This window comes from Ictidomys tridecemlineatus, chromosome 1 (assembly GCF_052094955.1).
Source record: "Ictidomys tridecemlineatus isolate mIctTri1 chromosome 1, mIctTri1.hap1, whole genome shotgun sequence".
NCBI classification, from domain to species: domain Eukaryota; kingdom Metazoa; phylum Chordata; class Mammalia; order Rodentia; family Sciuridae; genus Ictidomys; species Ictidomys tridecemlineatus.
The window spans coordinates 86,651,395-86,675,625 of NC_135477.1; the positions used below are offsets into that span (position 1 = coordinate 86,651,395).

A 24,231-nucleotide genomic window follows, 5' to 3' on the forward strand; every position below is an offset into this window, starting at 1 on the left:
CCTAGGGGAAGAAGCAGTCTGGCAGTGTGGGGAGAGATATCAAAGGTTTATTTGGGGGCTTTTTTTTGAGGGGGGGGGGCGATTGAACTTCATTCCCAGTCTTTTTTGAGACGGCCTCCCTAAATTGCTGAGACTGGCCTTGAACTTGTGATCCTCCAGTCTTAGCCTCCCTGGGAGCTGGGTTTATGGGCATGTACCACCGCATCCAGCTGATTTGGGGTATTTTTAAAACATTCCCTTTTGGACATCAAAGTGAAGATCTCAACAGGCAGCTGGATTTGAGTCTGGAGATCAGAGAAGAGGTACAGGCTGCAGGCACAACTGTGAAAGTCATCAGTTTACACATGACATTTACACCCCTGTGAGCATTAGAGTAGCTTGCATTTCTGGCTTGAGCGGATATGGTCTGGACTATGAACTGAAGCTCTCCCTGAGAATCAGGCGCAGCTCCACTGTCTGTAAAACACCACCAACAACCCCCACAGTGAAGCAGGAGAACATCTCACAGCAAAAGAACTGTGTGTGACCAGAACTGTGTGGCCAAGCTGCAGATAAGCTTCCAGTGAATTTACATATGATATTAGATAAAAGAGGAAATGGTGATTGTATTTATGTGAGATGCCAAGAGTTTGTGAGTCAAACTATGTTAAAAGATCATTGTAGGGCTGGGCACAGTGGCACATGCCTGTAATCCCAGCGGCCTGGGAGGCTGAGGCAGGAGGATTTCAAATTTAAACCAGCCTCAGTAATGGTGACGCACTGAGAAACTCAGTGAGACCCTGTCTCTAAACAAAATACAAAATAGGGCTGGGGATGGGGCTCAGTGGTCGAGTGCCTCTGAGGTACCAAAAAAAATTTTTTTTTGAAAAATTGTAAGACACAGAAGAACATCCAGAATGAGTGATAGAAGTAGAGAGAGAAAGTATGGTCACAGGTCCTCAACAGACCTTTATGGTTTGGAAGACAGGAAAAATGAAACTGGAAAAAAATCTACTTCCACAATATGGAGGAGAAGCTGGAAGAGGGTTCACTCTTTTCCAGATTTAAACAGGACAGGAGTGGGTAGGGTGACCAGGCCTCAGGGGTTCCCTGGGCCTGAGTATCCTGAGGCACAATCAGGCACCCAAGGCAAACCACGATGGTTGTCACCTTGGGTTCATGCCAGAAGAAAAACCTGGAATTGGGCAATGGAACAGAAAACAATTTAACTATTCAACTTTAGCCTGAGAGAGGTAATTAAAATCTCTTATTTCCCACCCCAGTTCTCACATCCTAACCCTTTCATTTCTGGAGGTGTTATGGTTTAGATGTGATGTTTCCCAAAAGCTCAAATGTGAGACAATGCAAGAAGGTTTGGAGGAAAATGAGTGGATCAATCCCTGATGGGATTAACTGAATGGTGACTGGAGGCGGGTGGGGTGTGGCTGGAGGAAGTGGTTCATTGGTGGCAGGGTTATAGGGGTGTATATTTTAATCTGGAGAATGGATCTCTCTTTCCTCTCTGCTTTCTGATCACCACGTGAGCAGCTTCCCTCTGTCACACTCTCCTGCCATGATGTCCTGCCTCACCTGGATCCCTGAGGAATAAAGTCAGCTGTCTATAGATTTGAGACCTCTGAAACTGTGAGCCCTTGAAGAAACTTTTCCTCCTCTACAATTGTTTGGGTCAGGTCTTCTAGTCACAGCAGCAAAAAAGCTGACTAAAGCAGGAGAGTTTCAGAGTCCCTCTTAGCAAATAGTGAGTTCTGCTGAGACCACTCAATGCCGTCCAAGTGGTTCAGAGGCAAAGCGCAAGATGAGAAGTAGTATATATGACAAAGGGACATCATAGTGACTCGGGACAGACTGCAGGGGCCTTGTGAAGTCAAAGCCCATCTCTGAAGACAGACATGGCCAGGTACTGGAGGTATCCACTGAATACCCCATAGGCACACCCCCCCGGGGGGCTTGGGCTCCCCACTATGCACTGCCATCCTGAGCAGTCTCTGCCCCAACAGATGCTGATCCTGCTCTCTGCTGAGCCGTGGTGTGTCCTCTGCCCGGAATTTGCTTTCTTTCCCTCTTTCCAGGGCTCAGCATACACATTGCCACTGGTTTCTCTTATGGTCATCTAAGCTCACTTTTCAATTTTAGGAGCCCTTGTCACAATGTAGCATCATTGCCTCTTTGCTGGCCTGTCTTCCTAAACCAGCTAGGACAGAAGTTGTTTTGTTCCTCTTTAAATTCCACAAGCCAAGTAGAACCCACCACTGGGTACAGAGTAAAGGCAGGAAAACCATGTAAATGGCATATAGGAAATCCTACTTGTGTGTTTTGGGAATACAGATGTATTCAAAATACTTAAACAAGTAGGATTTCCTCTCTGGCATTCAAATGGTTTATATAATCATTTTTCACATTAATGAGTGTGAGTGAAATATACAGCACACTATGTTAGTTAGATATAGCTTATTCAGCTATAATAATCATGACAGCTTACAGAACACATCTCAGGAGGGACCAGCCCATCTGACCCTTCAGTTGAGCTCTCTCACTTTACAGAGAAGAAAACTCCAGAAAGATTAAATGACAGGTCACCCAGCTGGATATGGCAGAGCCGGCATTCAAATCTGCTTTCTCGTTTACTTGTGGTTTGTGCAGGAAGCCCAGCTAATATTCTCCTTCAACTACTTTCTTTTTAGGCCACTGTTTTTATTATTCTTCTCCCTCAACTCCCAGTTTCTGTCCTTAAGACTCTAACCTTCTTGAGGGCTTGGCTGCACACATCAATCAATGAGTAGCCACAAAAAAGCAGTCTGAAAAGAATGTGGTCACCCCCGTCATGGATGGCAGAGCCCAACTCAGGACACAAAGCCAAAAACAGCACGGGGAATGCATGAACTTTTGCCACTTTTGTATTTTATTGTGGAACTGAGTTTTTTTTTTTTTCCTTTACATCAAATATCCTCAATGGAAGAGGGGATATTGCACACAAATATCATAAAAGCACTACATATTACTTTCACTGGAAACTAATTTTCTACATTAGATATGACTGGATAGGATAGAAGTGATGCAGGATTATAAGACATAATGCCATACACAGCTGCAGACTGACACAAACACCATTCAGAACAAGAGAGAGGAGTGTGAAGTGCTTCTCAGCCCAGCTCAGGACCACTCCTTGCAGGGGCTGGAAAGTGAAGGGGCTGCGTGCAGCGTGGAAAGCGTGACTCCCAACTGCTGGCTGCAGGGTGTTCTCCAAGGGGCAGCCCGGTCCGAGCCTCTTCTCTGTGGCTCCCGCTTTGGGGGGCTCCAAACAAGTGCAGAGAAGCTGTTGACTTTTTCTTCCCTTCCTTTTTCAGTTTTTGATGCTGCCTTTTAAAATGAACTTCGTAAAAGTCACAGATTTTTTTTTTAAAATAGTAGATAGTTTTAATACCAGGTGAATAACCTAATTGCTTTCAAAGAAATGCTCATCTCTAGGCTGCTTTTGGTGTGTTGTTCAGTTGGTTAAAAGATAAAAAGCTTAACAGTTCCTTTCAAATGGAAACAGGATCTTTTCTCCTACATCTGAAGCACGAAAAAATAAAAATAAAAAGTTCTCCTAACGCACAATATCGTTACTGAGCAGAAACCTCCTGTGACAGATGACTAAAGAGAGGCAAGAAAAGCAATTCCAGAATTGTAGAGCAGCTCCTCGGAGCTGAAATTTGGTAACAGAGGGAAAAATGGAAGGTGGAAAAATTTCCATTAGCAAATGATTAAATCTTATTAAATGAATATTGGAAAGCTCCTAAACTTCATAAGCTATTGGAGACACTTAAAACATCCATATACACTGGGGAAACCATTCACTATGATATGTAACGTTAAGAAAAAAATTTTTTTCCTTTTGAACTCCATGGGAAAATGGTGTTTAAAGAGGGAGGGGGTCAGTCATTGTATCCAGTCCCACCACAAGACTGAGAAAGCATGCACAGGGGTTGGGGTTTTGAGAAAGGGGATAGAATTGGTTAAAATTGAAAGTGGAGGATCGTCTCTAACATTTAGTCTCTGTAGAATTTTGTTTAAGAATACTACCAAAAAGGTCATGATCATGAGTGCTATCGCAATAGAATCCCATCATTTAAACAGAATGGAAATTCCTTCCACTCAAATATTCAAATCTATACAATTGGATTAAGTAATCGGTATGAACAAAGCTCCTAGAAGTCTGTGTCGAGTTTTAGCTCTCACCATGAAGGTACATGGTACTTTCTGATGGCTGTTACTAAACTAATTGTGTATTTATGGAACTAGCAAAATTAGGTTAGTCACACAGGTAGGAAAGATGTCTAGAAGGACAAGAGCAACCTGTAATGCAAATATTGGTTTTCCTGGTATACTCAGGCTCTGTGGCCATCATAGAGAACAACGAATGGAGGACAGTACTGATAGATTTCATAGGAAAAAGAGCCAGCTGACCAATGACAGTTTTTTATATTTTTCTCATTAAATTCCATAGAGGGGTAGGGGGTTGGGGGCAAGGAGTGGGTAGAGAGGTTATAACTGAAGACTGGCTGTAATTTTCCAAAAGTGTTTGCACTTTTTTTAAAAGCAAAATAATATACAACTTAAGTAACTTTAATTTGGAAAATTGGAAAGTAACTCCATCTTCTATCAAAGAAAAATCAACCAGAGGTCTGGATTTGGCAAGAAGGCTAGGAAATGTTTCTCTTCCCAGGCATTATGTGAACCAACTCAATAACTAACCATTAAATAATAAACTTGAGTAATTTTATGGGCTTCTCATAAAAGAAGTTTTAGGTAGATGAGTTGATGCTCAGTGAAACCCATTTTGGTCACAATGACTCTTCCATCAGGTGTGACGTTTTTGTAACCTTAGTGTGTTATTTTTAAAAACTTAAAAAAGAAATAGGGCAATAAATAAAAAACTGTATTCCTAGAGAAGCCTAACAAAAATAGAATATTAATTTTCTTAAAAAAAATTAAACATTTGGAAAATGTAATTCACAGCATTAAGTAGACTGCACGGGTCCTCAGTGAGGGACCCTGAAGAAGCATTGTTTAAACCCTCATATTAGTTAGCAGTGCAAAACAAACACTTAACAGACAAAAATAAACTAAAATGCTAATTCTGAAATAAATAACTAACACAGAAAATAAAATGAGGTCATTGTTCACTACTCCGTAGATCTTAAGAGTCTGCAGGAAACGTGACATGACAGAGCACAGCACAGTTGTCACTGAGAAGTTTGCCACATCCGAACACTGGGTGCATGGAGCTGCAACTTGAAACCGGACGTCAGTTTTAATCATGATCTGGCTTCCCAGGTTCATGTTCAATGATGACGGCGATGGACAGTATGTCTGAACTCTACATGATGAACAACAGGAGTGGGGGATTCATTTGTTGTCAATCTATTACTTATTTTTTTCCAAAAAAGAAAATCCCATGTGCTAGGGTTCTTTTGAACTTGGCTCTTTTACCTCATGGTTGAAGATCTTGAAAGAAGTATGTAGGGTACCACTGGGTGATAGACTCATAAAAGCCCTGGAATTAGCCTACCATGCTGTTCTCTCCCACTCTCAAATAGGCCATACTCAAATTTTTAGGTTATGAGAATCAAAAGGTGGGAGGTATCATTCTTCCTGGTAGTTAGGGGTTTTTAATAAATATTCTTACTGCAACCTTAAGACTTCAATCTTGCCAGAACTTCAAAAAATTATTCGATTTTTGTCTTATGAAACACTTAAAAAAAAAGACTATCGCTTGAAATTTTTCTTTTGTATTTTCCTGTAAATTAAAACGTTAGTTAAAAAGTTCATCTATGAAAAGTTCTCACATAGCTAAAAAAAAAAAAAGTTCTGTACACTTGTTCCCATAATCATGTTGAAATTAATGGAAAATTAAAAAAGCCAATGTAAGACAAAGGAAGGTAAATACTGTACACTTGCTGAGAACCTCTTCCACCATAAGATTCACTGTTTTCCCAGTTCTGATCATAGAAGCCTTTTCAGTCTTGAATTTGCAGTAGTGAAGAAGCTATGAAAGGTGCAACTTGTTTGGCTGAGGGGTCACGGGTGCACTGGCGTGGTATTCAGCACGCATGACTCAGCATCAAACTGTTGGACCAATCAGATCAACTTCTAGTACCCCCCATGTGCACACAAGTGCTTCTTCAACTGGAATATCTATAATCCTACACGGATGTTTTATAAACTTGCTGTCTCACATTAAAAAATAAGTGCATCAAGTATCTTTGTACATTCAAGTCACTTCCTAAGGCAAATTGTCTACCATATGTACTCCCAACTGCTTTGGTATTTGCTTCAGTTAATTGGGGTGGACTTGGGCGTTGACGCATGCAGGTTAATTGACGCAGTGTGGACTAAGTGGGTGGACAAATGCTGGGAGCATGCCTTAGATCAATCTACTCGTGTGTCTAAAGAGTCTGAGAGTTCTGAATGGGGCTCATTCCACTTGTGTGTGCGGTCTACACTCACTACAGCATGTCAGTGTGCAGCCTTCAAACTGAAGGAGCTTAATTAAGGCGTGACAATCTCACATGCCCTCATGACAAGTTTTGTTCTTTTTGTATTCCTCTAGCCAGCTTGCTTTAGAAAATGATGACTTAAGACTGACAAAAATGGAAAACTTGGCCTGTGTAGACTACAGAATACCTACTGCCTGAGGAAATGCAGACCTCATTGTTGGTTTTCTTCTCTTTACCCCACCCTGCTCTCTCTTTTCCTCTCTGGGTATCTCACCAGAACCTCTCTACTCCATCTCCTTTTCTTGCATTCTTTTTCTTTCTCATTCTTCCTCTCTCTCTCTCTCCTGCATTCTCTTTGAGCGCTCACTCCCTCACTCCCTCTCTCCCTCCCTCTCTCTCTCTCTCTCTCTCTCTCTCTAAGACAAATGCCTCTACCTAGCAGAAGTCAGATGGGTTTGCTAGTGCATGGTTTCCAAATGTTCAGCAGAGATGAACTGGGGTAGGTAATTTTGTAGTAACTTGAACCCTATTGTGGGAATACTGTTACTTCCCTTAGCAATCAGCAAAAACTGAGAAATATTAGTGACTTGCGTCACCATGACACAGGATAGCATTTGGCAGGTAACTGTTCGGCGACTTAATTAGATGAATTGGCGTTTTAGAAAAGGTAGTTTCAAATTGAAGAATTTCTGGAAACAAAGTTCAAATCCTGTGGTGTGGCTGGCCTTGGTTTTTACAGTTCTATCTTGCATGCAGGGAAAGATTCATCTTGCATAACCACTGTGCTGCTGCTGGCTAAAACCATGATGTTGAGGTCTTGCTGTTTCTCATGGGTCTCCTGGTACCATTCCCTCATCACTTCTGAGTCATGAGTTGGGATCAGAGTTACCTGCAGGGAGAAAATAGCTGTTTAAGGGCAGGGACAGAAACCAGATGCAAAAATAGTACAAACCCAAGGTATTAGATCATTAGAAGATGGGAATGAAAGAAAAATGTTCTATTTTCCTCAAGGAATGCAAGTCTTTTTTTCAACTCACATTTGTAAGGAACCAGAATAAACACACCCACAAAAAGAGTGGAAGACTGGAACCAAAGGCAACTAGAGACTTGTAATTAGTTCATCTAAATTCACTGTTGTTTTTTCAATTCTTTAATGTTCATTAAGTACCTTGGTTAAGGCTATTTCTTACATTTTCTTTCAGCCAGTAAGTTTTGCATAAAAGATAATGCATATTTAGTCAAAAGAGTTTTAGTTATTATTGTAGCTCAACATCCTCAGAAAACCCACCCACTGGGTGTAATTAACATTTTTCTGGAAACGAAGATATGTCTCTTTGCATGTGTAGCTGGCGAGTAGGTGAGTGGGATAGGTGGTTAATGACTTAAAAATGTTATATTCCTTAGGAGGCAACTGGCTGTATCACATTAGATTTCTTTTACCTTTTTTGTGGTACTGGGGATTGAGCCCAAGCACACTCCACCAATGAGCTATGAGCTAGCTATATCCTCAGTCGTTTTTTTTTTTTTTTTTCCTCCCCTGAGACATGGTCTGACCAAGTTGCTGAGACTGGCCTCAAGTTTGGCATCCTCTTGCCGCAGGCCTCCTGAGTTGCTGGGATTATAGGGGTGTGAAATCTAATGTGCCTGGCTACATTAGATGTCATATGATTAAATAAGCAATTCTATTTAATAGTATGCAAACACAGTTTACTAAGTGATTTTGTGCAGAACCACAAGTAAAATTTGGATGAACAAAGATCCCAACCGTACTGACAGGGTGGTTCATAGCTAGACACTTGGTTTGGGAGTTAGGCATATTCCTTAGGAGTCAATGCTCCTACTATGGAATTTCACCTGGACAGTTGATTTTCTAAAGTTCTTACCTTTGGTCCATCCATAAAAAACAAAGGAATGAATGCACTTCTTCAGCAGCTCTCCCATAGAAATATGACCGCTTTGATTCGAATACACAATACTCATATATTGGGGGAGGGCAATTAACCTTCAGTCCATTTTGTAGATGAATAGATTATGCCTTAGGTAAGGTGGCTTTCCTCCAAAGTGATGGTTATTGGTGGCATCAAGAATACTACTTTAGACAGAAACAACACAGGGATGCCCACTTTCACCACTTCTATTCTAGCCACAGCAATTAGGCAAAAGAATAAAATAAAAGGTATACAAGTGGGAAAAGAAGAGTTCAAAATACCTCTGTGTGCCAATGACATAATTTTATATTGAGAAGACCCAAAAAACTCTACCAAAAACTTCTAGAATTCATAAATGAATTCAACAAAGTAGCAGGACACAGAATTAACACTCAAATCAATTACATTTCTGTACGGTAATGATGAATCAGCTAAAAAAGAAATTAGGAAAACCATCCCATTCACAATATCCTCAAAAAATAAACAAACAAACAAAAAAACTTGGAAATCAATCTAACAAAAGAGGCAAAAGACCTCTAAAGTGAAAACTATAGAACACTAAAGAAAAAAACTGAAGACCTTAGAAGATGGAAAGATCTCCCATGCTCTTGGATAGGCAGAATTAATATTGTCAAAATGGCCATACTACCAAAAGCGCTACACAGATAGAATGCAATTCCTATTAAAATCCTGATGACATTCTTCATAGAAATAGAGAAAGCAGTCATGAAATTCATTTGGAAAAATGAGAGACCCAGAATAGCCAAAGCAATCCTTAGCAAGAAAAGTGAAACAGGATGCATCACAATATCAGATTAAAATTATACTATAGAGCTATAGTAACTATAGTAACAAAAACAGCATGGTTTTGGCACTAAAACAAGCAATAAGACCAATAGTATAGAATAAAAGATAGAGACAAACCCACAAAAATATAGTTACCTCACACTAGACAAAGGTGCCAATAACATACATTGGACAAAAGACAGACTCTTCAACAAGTGGTGCTAGGAAAACTGGAAATCCATATGCAGCAGAATTAAATTTAACACCTTTCTCTCTCCCTGCACAAAACTCAGCTCAATGTGGATTAAGAACTTAAGTATTAGACTAAATCTGCACATACTAGAAGAAAATGTAGTCCTAACCTTCCAACAAATTGGCTCAGGAACTGACTTCCTTAATAAGACTCCTAAAGAGCAAGAAGTAAAATTAATAATCAATAAATGGGATGGCATCAAACCAAAAAGCTTCTCTGCATTAAAGAAAACAATCAAGAGTGTAAAGAGAAAGCCTACAGAATGGAGAAAATCTTTGCCACCTCAGATAAAGCATTAATTTCCAGGATATATAAGGAACTCAAAAAACTTAACACCAAAATAAAAATAATTACAATAATAATAACCCAATCAATAATTGGGCAAAGAAACTGAACAGACACTTCACAGAATATTACGGGTCAACAATTATATGAAAAAATGTTCAACGTACCTAGCAATTAGAGAAAAGCAATTAAAATTACACTGAGATTCCATCTCACTCCAGCCAGAAAGGCAATGACCAGGAATACAAGTAACAATGTTGGTGAGGATGTGGGGGAAAAGGTTCACTCATTCGTTGCTGGTGGGACTGCAAATTGGTACAACCACTCTGGAAATCAGTATGGAGATTCCTCAGAAAACTTGGAACGGAACCACCATTTGACCCAGTTATCCCACTCCTCAGTATAAACTCAAAGGACTTAAAATCAGCATATACAGTGATATAGCCACACGGATGTTTATAGCAGCTCAATTCACAACGGCTAAATTATGGAACCAACCTAGGTGTCCTTCAATAGATGAATGGATAAAGAAGCTGCGGTGTATATGCACAATGGAGTATTACTCAGCATTAAGAAGAATGAAATTATGACATGTGCCAGCAAAGGGATAGACTTGAAAACTATTGTGCTAAGTGAAGTAAATCAGTCCAAACAACCAAAGGTTGAATATTTTCTCTGAAATGTGAAAGGAGCAGTGAGGGCAAGAGTAGAAGTGCAGTGGATTAGACAATGGAGAATGAAGGGAAGGGAGCAGGGATAGGCAAGGAACAAACAGTGGAATGAATCTGACATAATTTTCCATGTACATATATGAAAACAACACAGTGAATCTCACCATCATGTACATCCATTAGAATGGAATTCTAACTAAAATTAGATCCAATGCTAATATAATTAGATCAAAATGGATTCTGCTGTCACGTATAACTAAAAGAACAAATTTTTTAAAAATACTATTTTAGACCATTTTCTGTGGGTTAAATTGACTTTGTCCTGAGATTTCATGTGTGACAGTTTTGGGAGGCACCTTGTACAGATCCGCAATGACAAAGGTGCCTTGCTAAACATGGCTCCCTCCCTCTGCCTCTGGCCCCAGTTCAACCACAGTGCAGACAAGGTCCTCAGGCCCTTACCTGCATGTTGCTGCCCCACTGAGCCTTCCCTTCCAACAAGGCATCCAGGACAGCCCGGCTGGGCTCCTCAGCAGCAGGGTCATTCCCACTCACCACATAGTAGGACGACCTCACTCTCTTGAAAAATTCAACATCAACATTCTTACTGTTGCTGTGGTTGGGAATATAGCACAGGTCCAAATACACAGGGAGGCCTGGAGGCACAGCTGAGGACTTGGTCGTCTTGGTGGCCCCTGGTCCTTTGGAAAACAAACAAAAACAAAGCAAGGGTCTCAGTAACATGAAGAGAGCTGTCTGTCCAATGTACCTCCCCCACTCATCCCCAAGCAGGCTCTCTGAGATAGGCAAAGAAGTGAAAGCATCTTCATCTCCCCCAATAATGTGTACAGGACATCTAACACTAGCGATACGAGAATTCCATGGTTGTTTATCACTTCAGTAGGAGAAATGAAGAGTGGGATGTTTGCCCTCTGTGCACAACCCATTATGAAGTAAGAAGTTTCAAGTTTCAAGGCACTTGCAAAGACAGAACTAGATAGCTACACCTTCCTAAAGGAGCTACTAACATCATCTAAATCTGAAAAGTGATCTAGGAAACACCTTAAAAATCAAAAAGAAGCATCTGCATCTGGCAAACCATAGTTACTCGATGATTGATTGATTGATTGATTTTGGTGGTACTGAGTACTGAGCCCAGGGGCATTCTACCACTGAGCTATATCCCCAGTCCTTCTTATTTTGAAACTAAGCTGCTGAAGTTGCCCTCGCACCTACAACCCTCCTGAGATGTTGGGATTATAGAATTATGTCATCGCACCCAGCCGCAGTTAAGAGATCTTAGCAGTTCACTTTAGGGTATCAATTGATAGCAGTTGTGCTCACAGCTGAAGAGTATGCCCTAACCTTTGTCCTAGTAAGTAGTTCAGATCTTCACCCTATATGCTCTCCAGGGCCCTCCTCACCATTCATAACCCAAGGAAACACTGTATTCTCGCCTTCCCACAGTGCTGTGAGACATCTCTCCCTATGCAGGCTGGACACCAACATTTGGCAAAGGAAGGTCCAGAAAGACTAGGCTTTTGCTAACCAATCAGGACATATCAGACTGCAGAAAGGGGCACCTTGGAGCCCAAATTTCCAGCCTAACCCAGAACAGCCTGGGCAAAGAAGCAGTTCAGATTAACCTCCAAATTTCCTGGCACCCTGTTTCATCAGCTGCCTTGCTAACTTCTTCTGGTTTGAAGGTTTAATGCTTTCGAACGAGTAAAGCTAACACTTGGGCAGTGGTCCGTCCGTCACTCTCCCTGCATGATTAGAGTCACCTTGGTTGCTTACTGATGCCAAGGCCTTCTCCTCCAGAGTCTGCTTAAGTGGGCTAGGGCAGGGGTCTGGGCACCATGATCTTTTAAAAGCACCCCAGGGGACTCTAATATGCAGTTTAAGACCACTGCCTAAACCACCTGAAATGCCGGTGAGATTCTATACACTTAACCTGCTTTCCTTTCTCCGTGGGATGTATAAAAACTCTCATCTCAGAGTTTAAAAAGTTCCAGTGAATTCCATCAATTGCCTAATTTTACTTTTAGTGAAGCAAGGGAGTAGCAAGAATTGGCCAAATTAATGTTTGAGGTAAATAAGCTCATTTTATAAATACATTCACAGGCCATTTTAGTCAATCTGAGCTGAAAACAACCATTTGGGGAACTTCTAAAGAAGCCTGACTCTAACAGAAGTTTGAATTTATGTTCTAATAATTAAATATGTTTGCAATTTTACCTTGAATATTAAACTGCTACCATCAAAATCAAATTAATAATGTCCATAGAAGCACAAACTGAAAATCATCAGAAGTCCACCCAAATTTGTTTTTAAAATCAGTTAAATGGGCAACTTTGCCTTTTTAGAAATCTAAAAGCATCTTCAAATAAAAATTAAATCCTCTTTATTACTTTGTCGTTAAATTGTCTCCTTAAATGTTCAAGAAAGTTTTTTTTTTTTAATATCAATTCCGTGGGCTAGGGTGTATATGTTCTGCAAAATTTCATCTGTTTTTTATTAATGTTATTAATTTGAAGGGATTCCATGCTTTTTCCTTAGTGCAGGTCATCAGCTCTTTCAGACCAAAGGGTTAATTATCTGGTGGCTTTATATTTATACTAAGCATGAACAAATTCCATTTATTTTCTCTGTGTACATAAAAAGACCCAATCTTGTGAGAACTGAGTCTTAAAATTGATGCTTCACATAAAGTAAAATCTGCAGCTGTAACCAAGATACCATAAAATGCATGGAATTTGAGAGCCCCAAAGGGTCATCTCTCTTATATTGTCTAATAAATCAAGGAAATGTTATTCAAATTATTTTTTATTTCATAGTTTTGGGTCAATTTATATGCCTTTGTGAATGGTGATCTAAAATCCCTGGAGAATTACATAAAGACAGAAAGAAAAAAAGAGCATTAATACAAATCCCCGTGAATACTAAGAAGCAACAAGATAAAGCTGTGCTACCAAAGTCCAGTGTCATCAAAATCCCACATCACTGCTATGAAACTGATAAATCTGGGAATCAGAGGCAAATCAGGAACGATCAGAAGTCAGGAATATCAATTGGAATTACAGTGTGTGTTAGCTGATAAGAAAACAGAACATTTCCTTCAATGGGAATGTATCTCCAAACTGGTAAGAATGATAATTCTAAATTTTCATGATTTTATTTTTAAAAATCTTATTTAAAAAAAAAATAGGACTCTAAAATCCTGGGCCTTGACAGGTCATTGGGGGTTGGGATGGAATTTCTAGTTCTCTCTAGGCCTTTTGGAGCTTCTAGCCCTTATAACCTCGGCCGGCATATCTGAAGCCAGTCTTCAGAGCAGCTCGAAACTCATACCCCTGGCTCTGACGGTTTCGATCAGGAATGCAGTTGCTATACTCCAGAATGGTGCAAAGCCAGGAATCCCACTGTCCCATCAGAGCTGCTCTGGGCCATATGCTGAGCTACAAAGACCTTCAGCAGGAGAGAGTAATGAAAGGAAGTGAAGCATCCATGTGTGCTCCCCTGTCCTTCCATCACAAAGCAAACAGAGAAAGAACTGCATGACCTACACAAGGATGCCCGGTGCCCTGGGCCTACCTGCGGTGGCAGACTTTGCTGATTTGGATGCAGAAGCGTTGGCGGCATTCTTGGTCTCCTTGTCCTTCTCTTCCCCTCGCACGGCTTTGACTTCAGGAGTGGCGGTGGTTTTCGTGGCTTTTTCCACAGATTCTTTCTTCTTAGGAGAAGCCACTCTGGACACTTTATCTGAGGTATCTTTCAAGGCCCCCGGTTTCGGTGAAGCTGCTGAGGGCTTGGACTTCCCCTCCCCCTTTTTGACAGGTGACGAGGACTTGGTCTTTGTCCCTGGCTTCTTGGTCTTAGTCTTCTCTTTCAGGTCCTTCTTCAGAGCTTTGCCCAGGTTCTGCTCGATGGCCAAGGCCTCTGGGTCGACCATGGACACGTCAGGGTGGCGTGGAGAAGGGCTGCGGTCCTGCATGGGGGCAGGCGGGGGGTCCATGTGCTTGTAGGTGACAGTTTTGTCTGTGGGGATGGTTTCTGACTCATCTTCGGAGTCGATGTTTGCATCGGCTGTGATGGAAGGGCACTCTTCTGTCTCTGGAGGGACATCAGAGTCGGTCTGGGATGGGGCCGACTCACTGACTGAGGTAGGTGGGGTCTCGTCACACTGTCGTCCCTGCTGCTTTCCTCCTGGGGGTGGTGGGGCTCCCCCTGACTGAGTGAGGGGCTTCTCAGATTCTTCAGTGGGCTCTTCACTGGCAAACCACTCCAGAGGGTTGGGATTGATGAAGGAGGGCGAAAGCTCTGTCTTGGGATGCTTGTACTCACAGGAGGACACGAGGCATAAATCCACATCCTGGCGGGCCTCTGAGGGGGACTTCTTCTCCGCCGTGTAGCAGCGATCAGAGGTCTCGTAGGAATATGTGGACGCCTGGGGGGTTTTAGTGATTCTCTCCATCGTCTCATAACAGTATGTAGAACTATCAGGGCTTTTAGCTGTTTTTGTAGATGTCTCGTAGGAGTAACTTTCGGATTCAGGGAAGCTGGAAATTTTCTCAGTGGTCTCATAAGAGTAGCTGGCATCCCCAAGCGTGTGGCCACCCTCCTCCGAGTCATCGTAGCCATTGCTGATGTCATCCAGGAGCCTTCTAGCCCTCTCGGTCTTTTCATAGCTGTAACCGCTCACTTCAGGGGTCCGTGTGGTCTTCTCACTTATCTCGTAAGAGTAGCCGCCCTCTTCAGGGGTCCGGGTGGTCTTCTCGGTGATTTCACAGGCATAGCCACCATCTTCAGGGGTCTTGATGGTCTTCTCAATGGTCTCGTAGGAGTAGCCACTGTCGTAGGCAGATTTTACGGTTCTCTCCGTCTTCTCATAGTAATAGCTGCCCATGTCGGGGGTTCTGGTGGTTTTCTCAGAAGGCTCATAGTCATAATCTTCTTCATCTGGGGACCTGGTGGTTTTCTCAGACTTCTGATAGACATAGCTAAAGTCACCAGGTGTCTTTCCTCCGTTGTCATTCTCCATGCCAGATGCGGCCAGATCTCTATTCAAGGCAAGATGATGTTGCATCGTATCGAATAACATGGAGGCACGGTAGCCAAAGGGCTCTGCAGATGCTGCGTCTAAAGGTGGAGATGAGGAGGTATGGCAAGCTGTTGTGCTCTCTTTGCCGGCAGAGGTAGAATCTGAAAAACCAGGTGAATATAAAGGAGAGGACTCTCGTGGGGTGAGTGGAGAGATATCAGATTTTGGAGAGAGCTTCTCTCCTTCCAGACTTTGCTCCTTCTCAGAGGTGAGTGAGGCATATAAGGACATCTCTCTGGGAGGAGCAACATCGGATAGAGTTTCTTCTTGCAGGGGGGAAGCTATCTGAGATGGGGTATGAGCAGAAGAGGTGGACGGGGAGGCCTCCACCTGAGACACTGAGATGAGCTCGGAGAGATCATTATCTTGGGTATAGGACTGCTCCTCCGTTGGTGGTATCTTATGTGATAAACTGGAGTCTTGCATGTCAGAAGGACTATAGTCCACTTCAGTTGGCCCATTTTCAGTGATGTGAAGCATACTGGCACCCACCGCAGGGTGATCTGGAGACTGTCGACTGAAGTCCATAGCAAGGGAGTGCTCAGGAGATTCTTGGCCAAACTCAATAGACATCGAGGACTGTTCCGATCTGTGATCTTGAACTGGTGTCCTGGACTTGGCTGTCTTGGGGGAAAAATCAGGAGGAGAAATTGACATCGGTCTTGGGCATTCTTCTTTAGATGGAGACATCTCTGTCTCCTGGAAAGTGGTAGGCGTTTGCACAACAGACACTGAAAGGGAGTCATCGACTTCTGTGGAATGTGGGGAGCCAACTTCCGCATGCAGAGAAGGAGACACGTCATCTGTGGTGGGTTCCGGAAATGAGCTCGTAGCCACGGAGGCGGTGGAGACCGAGGCCACACCCTCCATGTGAGAGTAGGTGTCTTCTGCTACACCCTCATCAACAGGAGTGGCTGACTTGTCTGAGACGGTGCCTTCAGAAATGGACATCTTGGTATCTTCTTTGAAAGATCCAAACTGACTGACATCGATTTGGGTTGGAGAGACCTCTCCTCCCAATTTCCTTTCATCCAAAGCCAGTGCTGGTTGAGAACTCATGGCTTCAACATCACCGGTTTTCTTTTCTGGACCAAAGTCTTCCTTGATTGGTGTAAAGTCTGTACTTCTGACCTCCTGTTTGTCTTGGTAAAGACCAGGGGACGTCATTTCAGAAACGGGACTGACTTGGTCTGCAAAGTCCTGTTTTCCATTCTTTTCTTCAAAGGGGCTCTGGGCACGTCTGCCAGGAGCCTTGTCATCAGCACTGAGAAAACTTTCATATGCAGACTCGGATCCAATCAGGGGAGGGCTGCGTAAAGGAGACAGGACTTTTTCCATAGGCGACTCTGAGTCAGGCACGGGTTCATCCATGGGGCTTATGGAAGCCCTTTCACTCTCATCTTTGGCATCACTGAATTCAAAGCTCACGGGCACTGCGGCTGGCTTTTCAGTGACCTCTGCAGGGAGGTGACCAGCTTTCTCCTCGGTGGGAGATTGGTAGTAAGGTGTGTGGCCGGCACTGCCGGTCACAGACTGCGACGGAGACACCACTTCCAGAGTCTTCTCCTCAGGACTAGCACAATGCTCTTCAACTACTTCCTGGGTCACCTCAGGAGACACAGGAACCACTTCGGCCTCTGTGGAGACTTTGATCTCATTGGGCGTCAGAGAGAAGTTCACGCTACGTTCACCCAGGGGGGTCTTCTCTACGGGTGACGGCGGAGACGGACTCGAGGATGGACTCTTGGCTGGGCTAAGCTTCTCATCCGAGACCGGGGAGACGGTATCCTTGATCTCCAACGTGGCACTCGCTTTCACCTCTTTCTCCTCTGAATAGTAAGCATCGCGTAGAGCAGATTTGCTGAATTTGTCTTCCTCCATGGAGGAGGGTGGGGATATGGTGGAGGCTGAAGCATTATAATCCTTGCCCTCGGTGGCATCGGTTTTTGACCCATCGGATAATCCGTTGAAGGGGGTGACGGTCGTTTTGGAGTATTCCTGAGAATACAGTGAAGACTCGTATTTGGTGATGTTTATGAATTCCTGAGACGGGGACTCTGTCTCCTCGTTGTTGGTCTCATCACTCATCACGTCGCGAGGAGTAGACATCTCGTCCATGGGGGTGGGCTCGCTAGATATCTCGATGGTGGACTGAGTGTAGCCAGAGGTGGCGGTGAATTCCTCGGGCTGGTCTTCTCGATTCTCCTCATCAGAAGCAGTGGCCTCACTCTCTGAGCCTCCAGGTAGAGTCTCATCGTGAATCGAAGACGCAGGTTCTCGGCCAGGAGACTGGACTCCCGGTTGCTTGGCCGATGTGGTGAGGAATCCATACTGATCCTCGGCACCCCCAGCCTCCGCAGCCTTGTCAACCACGGCCATCACATAATCTTCAGCTTCCATTTTTTCCGGCTCATATTCATCTCTGGCATCCTCTGCTTTGTCCTCCTCTTCGGCCTCCTCCTCCTCAGATTGTTCAGCTTCTCCTTTCTCAATGGCCTCGTCCATGTCTTCTTCTGCCCGGTCGTCCCCACTGGCCACAGACTCCCTCTTCTCCTTGATGTGCACATCTGCCTCGGCCTTGGCACTCTCCTCATCCTCCGTGGGGCTGTGCTTGGAGGTGCACACGTTTTCCTCACCGTCTTCTTCGGGCTCCTCAGCCTCCTCGGTTTCGGCCTTCTCCTCATAATCTCCGGTCTCCGAGGACTCCTCGAAACCAGCTCCTTCATCTTCAAATTTTTCAATGTCGTCCACCCCCGGTTTCTCGACCGGCTCCAGCTCTTCCGGCGTTTGCTCGCATTCGCCCTCCCCTTCCGTGGTGGTGATCCCCTCGTCGGGAGACTCGGCAGAACCTTTGCTGACTTCTGTCTCTTTCTGGAGGACGTAGGCGTCCACTGGCTCGGTTCCCTTCAGTTTCTCTTCGTCTTCGATGAGTTCCAGCTGGGGCTTGATGTCCTTGGCTACATCAATCTCTTCCGCCTTTAGCTCTTCAAAGTCCTTGGTGAGATCCTCAGGGGATGACATAAGAGACCTCTCAGCCTCCAGTTCTTTGGCAGGACTGGTGGCTGCTATCCCAGCCGCTGCCACAGCGGCGGCCGTGGTGGCCACAGTGCCGACCACGGCAGCTGCAGCCTCGGCAGTCTTGCCCTCCTTCTTGACGACTTTAATCTTCCCCTTCTCCTTTGGCTTCCCAGCAGCTACAGACTCCTTCTTGACCGGCTCTTCCTTCTTGGGTACTTTTGGTTTTAAAGCCGCTGGTTTTTTTGCTTCAGAGAGGGGCGTCGATGGTTTCTTGGAGTCCTTAGAGAGTTTCTTGATTTCTTTTTTGGGCTCCTTCTCCTCCTTTTTCAGGTCCTTCTTTTCTTCCTTCTTCCCTTCCTTCTTGGCATCCTTCAGCGGCGTTTCTTTCTTAACCTCTTTCTTGGGTTCTTTTTTCTCTTCCTTCTTGACTTCTTTCTTGACTTCCTTCTTTACCTCTTCCTTTTTGGGTTTCTCCTCCTTCTTGACAGGTGTTTTGTCCTCCTTTTTAGCCACTTCCTTCTTGGGCTTCTCCTTCTCCTCTTTCTTCTCCTCGGGTTTGGTCTTGATCTCTTTTTTCACGATCTTCTCTTTGGCCGTCTTGGGCTTGACGTCCGTGGCTTGCTTCTCGGCCACGTCGGTTTTGGCGGGAGGCTGCTCCTCTTTGCTGGGTGCCTCCTTTTCCGTCACGGGAGGTTTGGTCTCTGTTTTGACTGGCTTGTCTTTTTTCACGATCACCTTTTCTTTGCTTTCGACTTTGGGTGGCTTTTCCACCTGGTTAGCTTTTGTGACCTCGGGGGTTTCTTCTTTCGACTCCTTGCGCACCGATTTGCTGGCCAGCGGTTTGGCGGCTGGCTTGAGACTCTCTCGGCTGTCGGCCCTCTGCTTCAGTTTTACTTGTTTCACGGTCGGGGTGGGCACCTGGCCTGTGAGATCCTTCTGGGTGGCCAGAGGCTGCTTCAGGAAGTCTAAATGTTTGAGCTTTTCTAGCCCTTCCAGGATGTTGTACTGGGTGCTATTTCCAGGAAACAGAACTCGAATGATTTTCTCAGCAGGGTTTGCTGGATGCCACACGATCAAAGAGGAGACGGATGTCAGGTAGGAAATTGGGATGTCTACTTCTTGACCATTGGGCAGGATCAGTTCAGCCTTGTCTTTGTTGGTGCCAGTCCATTGCTGCATAAAATACTGCATTTCCTTGCTGCTCTTGACAGGGTTAAGCACATACATCTCAAGCTTCCCCACTCCCATTTTTTGGAAAAGAATGACAGGATCAATGGTGTTGCCGACACTTCGGAAGAGGGGCTCTGGTTTCATGGACAATTTGTTTAGGTACTGGAGCGTGAAGCAAGCTTCTTCTATGCTTCTCTTCATCTTGATATTCGGCTCTGGGTTTTTCAGGTTTTCAGGTACGTTGAGAAATACCACCCCTAAGTCAGGGGAGATGAGGTTTTTCATCCAGTCACTGTTGGTGGTGGAACCCTGAGACTGCTCTTCCTCCAGCTCTGCAATCTTCCGCTGCAGCATGCTGTTGATTCCGGGCAAATTGTCATCCCCAATGTGGGTGAGCAGGATGGAGTCCACTCGGTCCAAGTGTCGGATGAGCTTCCAGAAGCAGGATTTTCTTTCGGATCCTCCATTGATGAGCATATTGAATCCGTTCACAGCAAACAGGGCAGAATCACCCCGCCCTCCTGGGAAAATGTAACAGCAGGGCTTGGAGAGCTTCAGAAATCCACCCGACGTGGGAGGTTCCAGGATGTCAAAGGGAGACGGGACTTCCACTGATTCTGAGAGGTACTCGGTAAACTCAGAAAGTCCTTCCATTTCTGGCAATATAGAAGCTGAGTTGAGTTTGATATTGATGAAATCTTGGAGATTGTGTCTGTCAAGATTGGAGTTCTTCCAGTCCCCCTCTTCGGGACAGAACAGGGTCAAGCTGGCTTTGTTGGCAGGATGGGTGGTACTCAGTAACTCCCCAATCTGGGTTTACAAAAGGAGGGAAAAAGGAAAGAAAAGGTTTAAGTGGCTGTCATTACCGATCTGTCACTTCCATCAATTACCAGGTATTATGGGATCACTGACTGCAACTGGGACCTGGACTCGGGTAGCCATGCTATTTAAATGCAGACGTAGTTATATACTGGGAGCTGAACAGTCTCTGTTTAGAGCCCCCCATTCCTCCCTTTTGCCACCACCAGCACCCCTCCACCTGACACCTGCCCAGTAATCCTTCTCCCATATGTCTTTGCCCAGTAGGAGAACTTCAGAACTCTGCTCCAATTCCAAAACCACTGACCATCTGGGTGATCAGTGCTTCCGCTCCTGCAGTTACAAAATACTTTGAATATTCCCCCTGGGTATTTGCCATGCAAAGATGCCCTTTAAAAAATATTAAATATCACGGATGTGTGTGGAGGGGACTATGTGAGTCATCTCACCACTGACATAAAACCTTTTCTTTTAATCCACTGGGCTTGGCAAAAAGAAAAAGGCCTGATGGACACATTAAAAGGAATTCAAATAATAATGCACTTCTTCCTGTCTCATCTCAGAATTTGGTAGGCATAAAAGAAAAAAGTTTGGTGGGTTTTTTTGCCCCCTGGGACACAAGAAGTTGCAGATTGCCCATTACTACGAAAAAAATTCCTGGTTTCTGGCATCAGTGCACTCTACTTAAAACATGAGTGGTACACCCAGCAGATCCTCTGTAAATGCAAATGCTTTCATTGAAGCCATAATGATTCAAGTGGTTGGGTAATTATGCAAGCCCGTGGCCAACTTCATTCCTCACTTGCTTAAGTTTAAACCCAAGGTAAGGCCCTGCTCCCATTTTATTTTTTTATTTTTCAGGGCAAACTGGATGCTGAATGGCTAAGATCACATTGGACTCAAAGGCTTTTCAACACACTGTTTAGTACTTCCCAAGGACGGGAATGCGGACAAGCAAATCAGGATCAAAATGGTGACTGTGGTTTAATGAAAGCCCTATTTTCCTTCTCACTCCATATTAAGGCCATATGTTTCATGGTCTTAGCTTAGCAAATAACAAGGGGGAATCACGCCATAAATTCCAGAGCTCTTTCCATTTCAGCAAACCTCATAAATCAGCTCAGAGTTTCAACTGACAAGTGCTCTGTGGCCTGGATAGCAAATGATAAAGAGGCAAAGCAAAGGTTTTATTTCATGCAGGCATCCCTGGACCAGTGGATCTGAACTCTTACCTCCTAGGTTTGGTTTCCTCTGGCTCATAATCTCCTGCATATTAACATTCTGACTATCAGAACGTGTGTGGTGTGTGTGTTTAAGGGTTATTTAGACTGAGCTTTCCTATATTAGATTGCAGAAAATGATCATTTTTGTCTTGTTAGCCTATTGGTCTTAGGCATAACATTTTAGATGAAGCATCACAAAATAGCAAAATAACGAAACTTTTCTATTTTCCTCTAACCTAACTTCACAATCCTGTACAAAAGGAATAAGAATTGACACCTAGTTTGGAAGCTGAGAAAACAGAAAAAGCACATGGCAACTGTCCTTGGGCAAAAATCTCTGCTCAAATTATTTGCTCGCCAAAGCAAACATAAGTACCAGTTATGGTTTCTTGTCCAATAATCAGCATAGACCCTCGTCATCATCACTATAGCCCCATGTAGATTCTCTTAGACCTAATATCCACAAAGAGCACGCGCAAGCTATGCATGTAAGTTTTGTAATACACTTTAGGAAGCAAATTCAGGATAACTCAAATTGCTCAATCTTTAATCATGAATTTTTGAAATTCCACCCAAGCTACAAAGCACAGCAGCCGGGGTCATGTGGGTAGGGGTTGATCAATCACTAGCTCTTTTTATGTGAAATGTGGACTTCCTCTAACTTTAAGGAGGAAGCAAAAAGACTTGAGGAATATCTCCCACTTTCCACCTTTTTGCCTCTACCCAGAGAGTTGAATGCAGTGCAGGAAAGGACCCCAAAACAAAATGAGGTTGCAAAGGAGTCTGAGGAGGTCAGAGGGCACGAAGACAGCCAAGAGGGGTGGGTGAAGAAAACCTAGGAGGGACCAGGCCGAGCAGAAAGAAAGTCTGCTCTGCTGGGCAGGTTTCTTTCTTTCCAACAAGTTTTGGGTCCCTCTAGAAAAAAAGCATGAGAGAATGATGAGGCAAGAATGCAGAGACAAGGACTGGAGACAGTGAGGCCAGGAGGGACGGAATGGGACAGGGAAGAAGAGGAGGAACACTACATCCTTGAGCTGTTCCACAGAAATGAAGCCCCTGTTTTCTTGCCTGATTCTAGACCTATGGGTGGCCTACAGGTACCCTAGAGAGCGCACCTCTAGAGATGGCTAGAGAGTGCCCAGCCCCTGGCCACACTCCATGGATACTCATTCAACAAACAGATGAGACCACTAAGGAGAACCCAACAATGGCATTCGGGCTCTGACTGGCTGTTAGATTTGGAAATGGAGGCTTCTTCTAAACAAATTGGAAAAACGTCTCTGTGATATGACTGTTTCCAGGTAGCCGAAATACATCACCATCATCACCATCATCGTCATCTCTCTCTTTCTCTCACTCTGTTTTTGGTTTGGTGCTGGGAATTGAACTCAGAGGCTTGCTCATGCTAAACATGCACTGTACTCCTGGGCTATGCCCCAAATCCATCCTCTGTGTCTTTGTATCTTATTAAATGTTAACTAGTATCTCAATTAATATCCTTGATTCCCTAGTATATAGCCAGACTCAGCAGGTTTCATTAAATTGCACTGAATACAGTCAATTCCACTCCTGCCATTTTCCTGGAGTGGGCACTGGGAAGAGACATGAGCCTGTGGGTACTTATCAAACATACTAATTACTCCCCTGGGCCTTATAAAGATGGGTGGTAGACATGACTGGGAGAAATGTTTCTTCGGAGCAAACATAATCTTTTTTGTTAATTATTTTTTCCTGATCAAATGCAGGCATGCTGGAAGAGGAAGGACGATAAAGAAAATAAATGGCTTTACTGAAGATGATATTAATGAAACAAGACTTTTATTTCTAAACCGTGGCCTTCTAACTACATCTCCTTTTTTGATTAGGTTACTTGGTTGGCTGATGAGGAAATACCACAGACAGCGTATCTCTGGGCTTTAGCAAAACATTGAACAGGATCTCTGAACGTTGTGATGGCAGAATTAGGTGGATTTACAGCAGCCGTATAAATAGTGCTACTTAGTGTCAACCCTGGGGGTCTGTGATAGGATGCCTCGAGACTAATTTCTGTCCTGCTGTGGATTCACTTGGGAAAGAATGGTGGGGACGTGCTTAGGGGATCAGTGGAGGGCATGAAAACTAGAGGCCTGGCAAAGATGTGGGGTGGCAGAATTAAAGTACTTAAGGAAGCTCTCAATGATGATGGCTAAGTCACCTTTAACAGGGTGGCACTCTAAAGGGATAAACGTAAGGTTCAATAGACCAGCAGGGCAAAGGACAGGATTGGGAGATGTGGCTTAGCAACAATATCCATGGGGGAAAACTCAGGGATTTTAGTGACAGTCATGGATTTATCATGAAGCTAAAGAAGCTTAAATGCCAAGGCCCCTCACTGGCATGATTCCCTACTAAAGTTTTGCACTTAATTGTGGATTAATAATTGTGTTTTCTTTTTCTTTCTTTCTTTCGAGTGGCACTAAGTGGCTCAGGCTGGCTCCAAAGTCCTGGGCTCAAGGGAC

The 24,231-nt window shown here is 43.9% G+C and overlaps 1 protein-coding gene across 2 annotated transcripts in view; it reads right to left on the reverse strand.

Annotated features, from left to right (window-relative positions):
* Positions 1-2,878: 2,878 nt before the first annotated feature.
* The window catches only part of Map1b (microtubule associated protein 1B), a 105,033-nt gene continuing 83,680 nt past the window's right edge, over positions 2,879-24,231 (reverse strand). For both annotated transcript variants that reach the window (XM_005328965.5, XM_021728860.3), the window contains 3 exons: positions 13,997-20,501; positions 10,865-11,103; positions 2,879-7,368 (listed from right to left, as the gene is read on the reverse strand). In XM_005328965.5, the coding sequence (XP_005329022.2) occupies positions 7,213-7,368; positions 10,865-11,103; positions 13,997-20,501 (6,900 nt within the window). In that variant the 3' untranslated portion in view covers positions 2,879-7,212. The remainder of the gene's footprint in view (positions 7,369-10,864; positions 11,104-13,996; positions 20,502-24,231) is intronic.